Here is a 12513-nt window from a genome sequence, read left to right as displayed (position 1 = left end):
GTTCCTCCATGTTTTTTGGGGAAAAGAAATGCCGCGGCAAATGTAGTTTGTTTTCTTCCGGTAAACAGGGATACGTCACGGCCACTCCCTGTCCAATCAGAATCCTTTCCAACGCCCGAGCGTTAAAGCGGACTTAAGGAAGGGATAAACGTGCGGTCCGTGTAAACCTTAATTTGGAATTAATATTTCCATGTAAACGCGAAGCACAAAACTTTAATTCCGAATGAGTTCATTCCGAATTAATAATTCCAAATTAAAAAACTTCATGTAAACGTGGCCTATATATCATGAAAGTATTTACTGATTATCGTTCTACATTTTAAATACTATTGGAGCTGCTATGTTTGCATTTAACAGCAACTAAATCTCTCCACACTTTGCCCCAGACAAGAAGGCGATGTCAGTGCTCTACAGCTGTTGCTAAGTGAATACTGATCACAGCTTTCACACACTGTAAACAGTGCATGAGAGCAAAGCTGCAGTTTAGATTAGCAGTGTGTTAATGTACTTAAACAAGACACTCAGTATTTCTGTTGGCAGACTGAGAACATCCGTTCAGTCAGAGTTGAACAAAGATCAGCTCTGACCTGTGAGTCCATTGGAGCAAAACAGTCTCGAATGTATTCACCCTGAGGGCTTCAATAGAAGAGATGGAGCAAATATCTGTAGGCTGGAGATGCACTGTGACCATATCTTTGCATTTCTAAAATAGCTTTAAACACTTCAAATGCCTTATTCTTTGCATTTTGCAAAAAATCAACAACTCAAGATCGATTTACTGTCAGAATGGATCAGGATTTTTTTCGAGAATTTGTATTCTGATAAATGCAGGCGGCTGCACAGTGACTTGGTGGGATGCACTTTTGCCTTGCAGCTAGAAGATCCCCACCTTTCCAGGATCTTTCTGCATGTCTTCCTCTCACAGTCCAAAAACATGCTGAGGTTAATTCTAAATTATCTATAGATGTGAATGTGAATGTGACTGTTTGTCTCTATATGTAGCCCTGTGATAGACTGGTGATCTGTCCATGGTGTCGCCTGCCTTTCACCCTAAGTCAGCTGGGACAGACTCTAAGCCCCCATGACCCTAATGAGGATTAAGTGGTGTATCGATAATGGGTGGATGGATGGATAAATGCAGGCTCATCCCATGTATAAAGCCCCTACAAAAAATACATTAAACGGCATCAGTGCTGCATCATTTATGCTACACTACCGTTCAAAAGTTACAGAGGAAGGAGGGTACAGAGGAACATTTCCAGCAACCATCACTCCTGTGTTCTAATGCTACATTGTGTTAGCTAATGGTGTTGAAAGGCTAATTGATGATTAGAAAACCCTTGTGCAATTATGTTAGCACATGAATAAAAGTGTGAGTTTTCATGGAAAACATGAAATTGTCCGGATGACCCCAAACTTTTGAACAGTAGTGTAACTCCAAGGCTGTGGCTACTCGAAGGAATCACCTCCACAGATATGATTATTAAGCCTCCGTAAAAATCTCCATAAAACGTCAGTATCCAGACGCGTCCGGAAACAGTCCATTAAACTGTCGTAACACCTGTTTCAGGCAACCTTTGTGTGTACTCTTCCATCAGTCTTCATGATTGATGTCCCCCCAATTCTTGAAATCCGCCCCCCATTAGCCACTCAGCACTTAAGTGGGCTGATAAGGCGGCGGAACAGGAACAGGCCGGACTGGAACAGCCTGTGTTTAAAACCTGACACAGGTTAACTGCCTCTGCTGTTCCCCATGTTCCCCATGTGCCACATAAAACTGGTAATGAAAGCAGGACAGGAGGGTGGTAGAAGGGTGGGCTCCACCTGATCACATTTCTGCTGTAAAAGCTTGAGGAAGTCTGGAGTACAGTCACCATTTGGTGGAAAATCACTGTTGAATTAATGGGGTCCTTGATAAAAGTGAGAAAAAGATGTATTGGTAACTATTTTGGATGAATTCAACTTGGATGTTTGTCTTGCTAAGGGGGATTTGTTCGAGTTCCCAATTTCCATTTATTGCTGCCAAGGTTTTTATTCTGCCTTCCCCAAAACAGTTGCGTCTGACCGTCACTTAGTGAATTTAAAGGGCAAGAAAAACACATTCAAAAAATGTTGCTTGTGATTATTTTATGCCAGTTGCTCGTGGACAGGAGCCGGCTCAGTTTTCTGTGGAGATATATTAAGACTGGGACGTACCCACACAGGTTCTTCCATCCGGAGCCAGCTGCAGCCCTGGCGATGGACACTGACAGCGGACCTCTCCTTTCAGCACCTCGCAGCCATACTGGCAGTTGGCCATACCGCAAGTGCGAGCGTCTGATGGATGCAAGAGAAGCACAGCACATATTAACACATGCTGGTGCCACAAGGGAGTACAAAGGGGGAACGGTTTATTCTGCCCTCACCCACACCTTCTCTCCTCACGTCCGCACGCACACTCCATACCCTCCGGCCAATTTGTAAGAGCCGGGCTACTCGCCTGCCTTTTCTGATATTAGCCAGCTTGACCCTGGGGTGCCAACAACAGAACAGCACACACTTTCCCATTATTAGATTCCACTGCTGTGCAGTTGCTATGTGCTCACACCTCAGCTCAAGCAATCTTTCCTAACCCACTTTTATCCTTTCTTACACCCCAAGACTGATAATCCATCTCCACCATATCGAGGCACCAGTGTGCAGTGCCACTGTTGTAGAGCCGTGCTGAGCAGCTCAAGCCTCTCCAAAATAATAATATAATAGAACAGACTTTGTTCAGGCTCTCTTGATAACTTTGGACCCTAAAAAGGAAATTAAAAGTGTGGCTCACGCTGCTGCTGCTGCTACTTCAGCTACTGCAGGCACCCTGGAGTACAGTTTGATGACTGAGGCAGGCCTGGCTGATTAAATGCTACAGTGATCTATTGATCATAGCTGGAGCAGGGGAGAAAAGAGGAGCAGCAAGGTGTTTAATGCTATCATTCTATCATTACACAACAACTCTGAGAATAATTTTAGATTGCCTCGAGTGGTGAGCAATTCAGACTTTAAAAGGTTGGCGAATGAATTTTCTTCTGATATGAAAGAACTAATTAAAATTGGGTACCAGGAGTGAAGTGGAAACGTGTGGAGAAAATAGTTATCAGGTGGGGAACAGAATTTACGGGGAGACATGTACAGACATCAGCTTGCATTCTGTGGAACAACCCAGGGCAGCCAATAAAAACGGCACATTCACTTCAGGGTCTACAGATTGTGTTTCTTTCATATTTTAGGCCTCGCAGGGTTCTTCGCAGGGGTTCTTCACTCTGTAGAGCTGCTGTAATGAAGCAGATCAACGTGGGGCTTTAATCAAAACAGTCTATCAAAGGCTGTCAAAAGCATTCACACGAGTGGGAAAATGTATTCCATAATAGAGAGCATATGTCATCAGCGTTGCCTTGTCTAGGAGCTCAGATGAATGCTTCATGGAAGCACACGCAGGCCACAAAGCAGGAGAGAGACGAGGAACAAAACACAAAGGAAATTAAAATACCCACATTTCAGACAGCAGTACAAACAATGAGTTCAGTCACAAAGACGTGGATGTGTGCGTGAGACTCACTTCCACAGGTCCCATCAGGCATCAGCATGTAGCCGTTCAGGCAGTAGCACTTGTAGCTCCCATACGTGTTCATGCACCTGTGTTTACAGGGCCTCGGCATCAGGCCACACTCATTCAGGTCTGCAGACAGAGAGAGACGACATGAGTGGACTGGAGGAGAGACGGAGAGACCCTCCTACGCAGAGCTGAAATTAGTCAGAGGGCAAAGGTGAAGAGGTCAATCACGTCAAACCTCACCCTTCCATTTATGTGTGGGCTGGAGGTGTCTACCTGTCTACGTGTGTGTTGATGTGTGTGTTTTGGAAGGGGTGGGGGTTGTCTGCGGGGAACTGAAGTGTCGCCATGTTCTAACAGGCCCAGAACTGCCCCCTTTGATGATTTACCAGGAAGCCGGTGTCAACTGTCGGGCTTACTACCACCTGCACGTGATAAAAGATGCTATTAGACCCTCTGACTCATCTCGACTTCACGAGGGCTGCAGCTTCACCATCCAGCACCCGCTGACAGTTAGGTATAATTCCTGTGTTTTTATGCAGACATAAAAGTAGAGAGATCTCACCCACAACAGCCCATAAAAATCTTATTATAAAGTGATGCTGTCTGAGTTCAGAGCAGGAAGGGCTCCTGGGAGAAAGGAATATGCCCTGAGCTCAACGCCTGTCAAATGCTTATGCAAATTCACATCATACTCTGCTTAGAACAGAGATTTTGACGAGTCAAACACTGGTGGAACTAATAACATTATTAATGCCTGCATTCCATTTATGTGTTTCAGTGGCAGGGCCCTGGTGTTGTGTCTGTTGCCTCACTGGGATTACTTACTGACAGCCGGAGCTGCGATTAATGTCATCAGCTAAACCTGTGCACTTAAAGTTTACAGTGCCAAATTTAAATCATACATTTTGACATGTCATACCACAAAAAGCGAAGGTGTAACTAATAAAAACAACAACATCTGCATTCAGTTTGTATGTTTCAGAATCAAGGCTCTGGCATTGCACATGTAGCCTCTCTGGAATGAATGTCCTTTGTGAAAAAGGCTCACAGTTTGCAGAATAAATCTGTTTATTCCTTACTGTATGGCAGCAGCATGACACTGAAGCTGTGGTGGAATTCATCTCTCTAAGCCCTTTTCATGACATATTTTGACAGGCAACAACATGCAAGGCAAAGAATTAACTAATAGATTTAATAATGTCTGCATTCCACTTTCAGTTTCAGGGTCTTGGATGTTTATGCCGGCTTGCTGGCACACTTGAATGGAGCTGAAGTGTCATGAAGTGCATTTCTATCTGTTTTTATGCACATTTTCAGTTTGTGCATTTCAAAAGAGGTGTGAAACGTGAGCAGTACGTCCACTCAAGCTTCTGCTCCACTTAAAGCGCTAAAAACAGTGGCAGATGAAAGTGTTAAATTAAAACTAATACATGAAACAAACAGAAATACAGTTCCAGCCTCTTCTTCTACAATTTCCCGATGGCTCCAGACTGGAGAATTAGAGCACCTAGAACAGTTAGTTACATCAGTGGTCCCCAACCAACGGCACGTGGACCGGTATCGGGCCATGGGTCATTTGATACCTGGGATGTACAGAGAGAATAAAAACTCTTTATTTTATATTTAATTTCTGGCGAAGTCTGTGGGGTGTTTTATTTTGAAAAATGACTAGATCACCTTCCTGTTCTCCAAATCAAGCCATCAATCTGCCAATAATTAATAAAAAACAAACGTCTCTGGTGAGCTTCTTTTAAAAGAGGGAGAAACTTGTTGCTGACACAGAAGAAAAAGTAAGTAAATATTCAGCAATAAGTAATTTTATTGGTTCAGGACTCTTTAAAAAAAAAAAAGATCATTATTACTCCGACAAGGAACGCAAAGAAGTTATGTGATGATTGACGTACGTTTGTCTGTCTGTTAGCAACATTACTCAAAAATGGACCAATGGATTTGGATGAAAATTCCAGGGAAGGTCAGAAATGACACAAGGACCAAGTGATTAGATTTTGGCAGTTATGCGACTTATAGTCTGGATCCATGGATTTGTTAAAAATTTCAGTAATATAGCGAGATAGTGGCACAGCGTCACTGTAACTATGACAACAAGTGAACACTACATCAGCTGCTTGCTGATGATCACATGTTTGTGATCCTACCATGAATCCACTGCTGTGGACTTATCGAGACTTAGCCGTCCGAAATGATACAAAGAACAATTAATTAAATTGTGGGGGTGTTTCTGAGTCCCATCAATTCCCGCTGCCCGCTACATATTTAGGTCACGTGATTCTGTATCTGTACATAACGTACACATCCATAACACACACGTCAGTCCGTAGAAAACTGTCTTGCTTGAATCTGGTCTGTGGTGCAAAAAAAGGTTGGAGACCACTGAGTTACACTACTGCTTCTTGCGTTAAGTCAAATGTTCACTGTAAGAAACATCTTTTGTTGCTTTCTTAGTTGTGGTGGAAAGCAGCTAAAATATCTCCATCACTGTCATTGGAGTTTGCTGTTGTATATTTGGATAATGTGAGTGTACTCAATAATTTATATAAGGAGTTTCTGATTCTTCCGCACTCCTACTTTAAGAAAAAGGGTTTTATAGAGTGGATTGCAGTTATGCTGTTCTGAGGCAGAGAGAAATGTTTTTCATTTCACTTTGCTTTAAACCACTTTTTTTTTCTCCTAAAGCAATCTTTAAGATGAAGCTTTTTCATAAAGAAACTAGTGTCACTGTTCTTGCAGAACATCACAGAATTGAAAAGGGACTGGATGGTAAAACATGCTCATACTGTTCTGCTTAGATTTAATGCTTGTCTTTAGTTTTATTTAAATTTAAGGAAAAGTGCCTCCTCTTTAGTTGTATGTTCTAGGAGTCTATTTGCAGCTGTGGTGTTGGATAAGTCAGCGCAGCACAATAAGCTTCTCCAAGTGTAAAAAAAAAAAAAAAAAAAAAATCTAATGTCTACCTGGAAAAATTTCTGCTAGTTCAACTAAATGATTCAGTTAGAAACAAGTTATGTTGTATAGCTCGCAGGAAAGTTGTGGTACTGTTATTTCCTTTAACAATACAGTTAACTCAGCTTAGTTTTACTGGTTGCTTGCGTCTCTTTTTTTTCAAATTAAACAAAGTTATGAATGGCTGAAAGAATTTCGGGTCATAGGCTTCCATTCAGAATTACTCATGCAAGCTATTTGCCTGTCTTGTCCAGTAATTTAAAATGAGTGTGCGCTTAGGGTTTAAAGACTTATGAATGTTGATGGAAACAATGCACATGGCCATGAGGACATGTCTAACTTGAAAGGAATCTCATACTTTTTTCTATATATTATGAACATATGGAAAGAAAAACTCTTTCTCCTGACCCTTCATCTGAATGTTCAGGTCCGTTGGGATAACTGGACACAAAGGGGAGAAAATCCAACTTTGAATGCATCACACTGGGATGACTCCAAGAAACATAAATAACCTCAACTATGAATATGACTCTGTGTTTCTGTGGTACAGTAGAACCATCACAAATAGACTGCAGCTCACTGTACAGCACATGAGGGGTCATCTCGGCCTACCACGCTTTAAATGGAGCCATGCTGAGCTCTACGGACACATGCAGGGCGCATTCTCCGCGAGCCGCATACCGCCTCCATTTAAGAGATACCATAGTTTAATTTGGATGAATGATGGAGCAGATGCTTGCATTTCCACAGAGCCCATCTTCTATTAATGGAAGCCTGTGATCTACTAAACCCATGTTGGCTGAATGATCAGTGGAATTGACAGGGATTTGGACCGGCTGCCTGTTTGACCCACCAGCACACTTCAAGTCAACCTCCACAACTATAAACTCTTTACGATGCATGGGGGTCAGTTTGTGAATGCTGTTGTTACATTGGGGAACTGTATTAAACATTTATAGCATGACTTTCACTAGTGAGGTTAACAAGGAGCAGAAATTTGACTGTTCGACAAAAGATTATATCTGGAATATTCAATATTCAATACATATACAGTATTCAACCTCATGTGCAATACCTTAATAACAATGTGCAATATTGTAATTTGAGTTGTATTCTAATTTGTTACCCTTGTTTAAGCAAATGTCTTTTTTTTACACGGTATTTTGTCTATATTTACTTTTGCACAGTATTTCTTATATTTTTTATACTTATAGCATTTTTTACTAAGAATTTCTGAGATTTAGATTTGTAAATTTATTCTTTCATTACCTACTGTATGTTGTTGTTGCTGGGTACTGAAACTCCATACACCAAGTCAAATTTCTTGTGTGTACTCACTTGGCAATAAAGATTAACTCTGATTCTGAAAAGTTTAGATTTTTTCTTTGACTACGATGTGTGCATGTGTGAAGGAAGCTTAACGTTATTTGCTTAAAGGTCTAATGTTAGGATCAAAATTTTTAGTAGATATAAAATAAATGGAATGAATATGCAATATGGCTGACACTTTTTACAAGTGCAAACAGAAATTTGTTGGTCTCTTCAAGGTAACCACATGACATTTTATATTTGTGCTTGAAAAAAAGGTTCTTTAAGGAGACAGTAACACAGTTGCACATAAAGGCCGATATGAATATTAAAATTGCAATTCACTCACATACACTACCATTCAAAAATTTACTTAGAAATATCCGTATAATTGAAAGAAAAGCATTTTTTTTTCAATGAAGATAACATTAAGCCTTTTAGACCTACCATTGTGCAAGTCCGCCAGGACATATTCTTACATTTTTATATACTGTTATTAGTTAGTACTGAGTATTTCTATTTGCTTTACATCAATATATCCCTTATATCCCAAGTTTTAATAATATGTATTGACTTATGTCTTAACTACTACAATAAATTACTTAAAAGGTGCAACAAACCTAAAAAAAAATTAAATAGTTTTTGGGTTTTTTTCACATATATTTCAAAATACAGAAATTGAATAGCTGTATCCCTCAAATTTGTAAATGTAAAAAAGTTGCACAATATCTCTGGGTCTCATTTATAAAGACTTTTGTGCGTTGTTGTGTATTTTCACAAAGCCATCACTGCAATGAGAAAGTGCTCTGAGACATGGTGAATGTGTGAAATGTTAGTGTAACTCCCTAGATTTAAATGTAAAAAGAATGATGGATCTATCTTATCTGGTTTCAAGTTTACCACCAATTAAGTATAAATATGCAATCATAGTGCCGACGCTACGCTGGGCTCTATAGGGTTAAGGAGACAGTAACACAGCTGCACATAGAGGCCAATATGAATATTAAAATTGCAATTCAGTCACATAAGCCTTGCTGCAATTCAAATTAGACAGTGACTGTGTTTGTGCTACTGCTTGCTGACATACAGGCCGCTTCTTAGTCTTTTTAAAAACCTGTTAAAAATGACATTATTTCTGGACTGACTCTTAATTTCGAACTAAATTAAATTATCTGGCTTGTCCAGCTCTGTTCATTTTCACAGTTGAAACTGAAACTGTCCACAACATTCACACCTGCACACACATATTAATGCACACACATATGCACAGGCGCATCTTGACTCGTCACTTTTTTTATAATTAACATTGTCAGTCCCGTTTTCCTCCTTGGTTTTCACAGTAAACAACTGGCATTCTCATTACTGCGATTACAGAAAACCATAGCAACACTGTCCATCGTCAGCGTGGCGGAGAAACAGGTCTCCACTCGCCCGTTGTGCTGAAAAACAGCTCAAAAATGTAAATGAGGGATTATTGAAATGGTCACATTCTCAGACAGTGGAAGCTCCGTGAGCATCAGCACAAGCCAGACGCAAGACACAGCCAGGCTCTTGACTATATAGAGAAAACAGTCAGGATGGAGAGAGAGGGCAAGACAAGACAGAGTGGACACAGAAGGATGGAAAACTGACAGATAACGGACAGAGATGACCACCAAGTGAGAGGCCGACATGGCATCGGGACTGCAGGAGTGATAGCTGAGGTGGAAAGCCCCTCTGGCTGGCCCACTGTACAGAAAATGAACAACTAAGGCACATCTGAAGTGATGCAAAGTGGAGTGGTTTACTGGGTCAGCTCCACTGAGGTATGCTATGCTACATTCCCGACACGCCTCTATCACTGACAGAGAGATTAGCAGGAGGCTCTCTCTTGGGGATACGCTTTTCTTTCAAGGAGATAACACCGGTTAGAACTCTGGGCCTTGTTCTAGCGGAGCTACGACTGCAGTGTCCATGTCGATGATGGTTTTGAAAAGAAGAAGGAGCTCCTTGTTCCAGGTGCTCGAAAACACTGGAGAGGAAAATGAGATGAAAAGGAAGGGGACAGGGCAATAAAGAGAAAACCGTGATGGCTCTTCGGTGCTGAAAACCTGCTTTTTAAGGTGGAGAGTGAAAGAAAGAGAGGCCAAAAAAAAGTGACATGCTGGGCATTCATGCTACTGATAATCTGCCCTTGTGTGGTGCCTCTTCTGGCAGGAAGGACAAAAAAGCAGTAAGAAGACTGTTGCGAGTGACATTCACCCCTCCTCAGGCCACACTCTGCAGCACCATGCATGTAGCCAAGGGGGGAAGAAGCTGCTGAGGGGAGGCTGATCGACAAATCTCACCCTCCGTCACTACTCTCGCTGGCCGATGGTCCACGGGAAGAAAGAGAGGAAGGTGACCGGCCCACACTGGTGGGGTTAAATAGTCCAGCGCTTCTTCTTTGGACAAAAGAAAGTGGGTTAGAGGGGATAAGGGGGATGGGAGGGAGAGGGGTAGTGAGGGTTTGATGGGCATAAAATAGTAAAGAGGAGAAGGAGAGAGAAAAAGAGAGAGGGATGTAGTGAGAAAGAAAAGCACCAACCAGTGGATTAGAACACCTCTGACCACACCACATTCCTGGAAAGTAAAGAGGAACATTATGCAGCAAAGAGGATTACGCTTGTGGGAATTGGACATGAGCTGAGCATCTGAACAAAAAAAAAAAAAAAAAACAACTTTGAGGGCACATGGGAGAAACAGTGAAAGTGTTTTCTACGTCCCTTCCCCTCCTGCCCTCTCTCCTCTCTTCTGCATTTCTTTTTTGTCATGAGGGTGAAATAGGATCTCAGAGAATTACAGTATCTCACAGATTCAGAAGATCCCCTTCTCAATTTATGCCTGGCGTTTCAAAGGTTGCCGTTTAAAGGGGACAAATCATTGCTTGACTACAAACACTTCAGCCTCAGGAATGTCAGCCCCTCCCCTCCACCCATCTATAAGTCAGCCAGCCTGTCCTCTGGCAGGCGAGCTAACAACACCTATTGTTAGGTGACAGGAAGATGATACAGCTACCCCAGGCCTGTTTTGCATGCTTTAAATCACTCAAGCATCTCCCTATTGAAGGATGCGATAATTTAACCTGAGAAGTTACGCAAGCCTACTGTTGCCTTGCCAACTCTTCCCAGGACAGAAACACTTGACACAGTGTTATCTGCAGAGAGGAACTATGAAGGGGCGGTGGAATAAGAGGCAGGAGAACAAAGAATTACTTGATGTAGGATGTAGACAGGCACCTGAAATAAAATATCATAAAAAAACTACAAGAAAATCGGCAAAACCTGAGGAAAAATACAATATCTTGAGAAGCTTCTACTGTTTCTTCTGACATTATAACCTGCATCTGCTAAACTCAACTGAATTACATAGATGTTTCGAATATTGCCAGTGTCCATTTACATGCATATGCAGATGCTTGTATACTGCTGGTTAAAAATCTATATCAGCCCACATTCAGCCCAATTTGATCTCAAGTGAGCCGGACCAGTAACATCAGAGCATAATAACCTATAAATAACTCAACTCCAAATTTTCCCTTGGTTTTAGTGCAAAAAAGTATATTCTGAAAATGTTCACATTTAGTGAACTATCTTTTTTACAAAACATTATGAACAAACTGAAATTTCTTAAGAAAAATAAGTGAAATTTCAACATTATGCTTCAGTTTATCATTTACACATTACAACTTACAGATCGCAATGTGTCTATAAAGACACAAAACATTCAGTCACCTGGAACTGAATGATATAGTATTTTACTTAAAGCAAAAACAATACAAAACATTACAAAAATGAGATACAAAGTGACAAAAACAAGACACAAAATGACAAAAACGAGACAAACGACACATAAAACAAAAAGGATATAAAAAAATTTGACAAGAAAAGTTACAAAGTGACAAAAAAATGAACAAACGACAAAAACGAGACAAAAAATTACATAAATTACACAGAGACCAAAAATGAAAAAAGCGAGGAACAAAATGTCAAAGAAATTGACTAACAACACAAACGAGACAAAAAGAAACACAAAACAACAAAAACAATGCACAAAACAATGAATTAAGAACAATGAATTAAAAACACAAAATGACAAAAATAAGACAAAAAACACAAGCAAGACAAAAAGGGAACACAAAACGACAAAAACGAGAAACAAAACGACAAAAACGTGACAAACGACAAAAGGCGGACAAAATAAGACAAAAACAAGACGAAATATTACAAAAATAAGACGCAAAATGACAAAAGAACAATGAACAATCTAGTATTTTACTTTATGATCAAAACAACTTGTCACGGTCTAGAAATTATTTTAAATTTATAGTTTTACAAATTCACAATTTGCAGTTGATGTCTTCTCTGTAATTTTTACACTTCACAAAGTCGTCCTGTAGAGGGCCGGATTGGACCCTCTGATGGGCCGGTTTTGGCCTGCGGGCCGCATGTTTGACACCCCTGATCTAAATTCCAGACAGATTCTGCAAGATTATTGGATGGAATCTGGACATGACATTCAATAAATGTTGTTGAAAGTGTCTTTTCTATGATAACACAAAACAACCTGAAAGCAGCTGCAGGAGCTTGATCTGATCAATGAACATTTATCCAGGTGCTGAGACTTCAAGGCTCACTCTCTGCTCT

General features: G+C 40.7%; 1 protein-coding gene across 6 annotated transcripts in view; it reads right to left on the bottom strand.

The window, feature by feature from the left end:
- Positions 1-12513, bottom strand: part of npnta (nephronectin a) — a 66858-nt gene that overhangs the window by 24076 nt on the left and 30269 nt on the right. For 2 of the 6 annotated variants that reach the window (XM_023289120.3, XM_023289121.3), the window contains 3 exons: positions 10177-10272; positions 3584-3703; positions 2197-2316 (listed from right to left, as the gene is read on the bottom strand). In XM_023289120.3, coding sequence (XP_023144888.1) covers positions 2197-2316; positions 3584-3703; positions 10177-10272 — 336 coding nt within the window. The remainder of the gene's footprint in view (positions 1-2196; positions 2317-3583; positions 3704-10176; positions 10273-12513) is intronic. The other 4 variants (XM_035956740.2, XM_055009550.1, XM_023289122.3 and 1 more) reach the window with 2 other exon arrangements.

This window comes from Amphiprion ocellaris, chromosome 4 (assembly GCF_022539595.1).
Source record: "Amphiprion ocellaris isolate individual 3 ecotype Okinawa chromosome 4, ASM2253959v1, whole genome shotgun sequence".
Lineage (NCBI taxonomy): Eukaryota > Metazoa > Chordata > Actinopteri > Pomacentridae > Amphiprion > Amphiprion ocellaris.
This window is presented reverse-complemented; position numbering and strand designations above follow the sequence as displayed.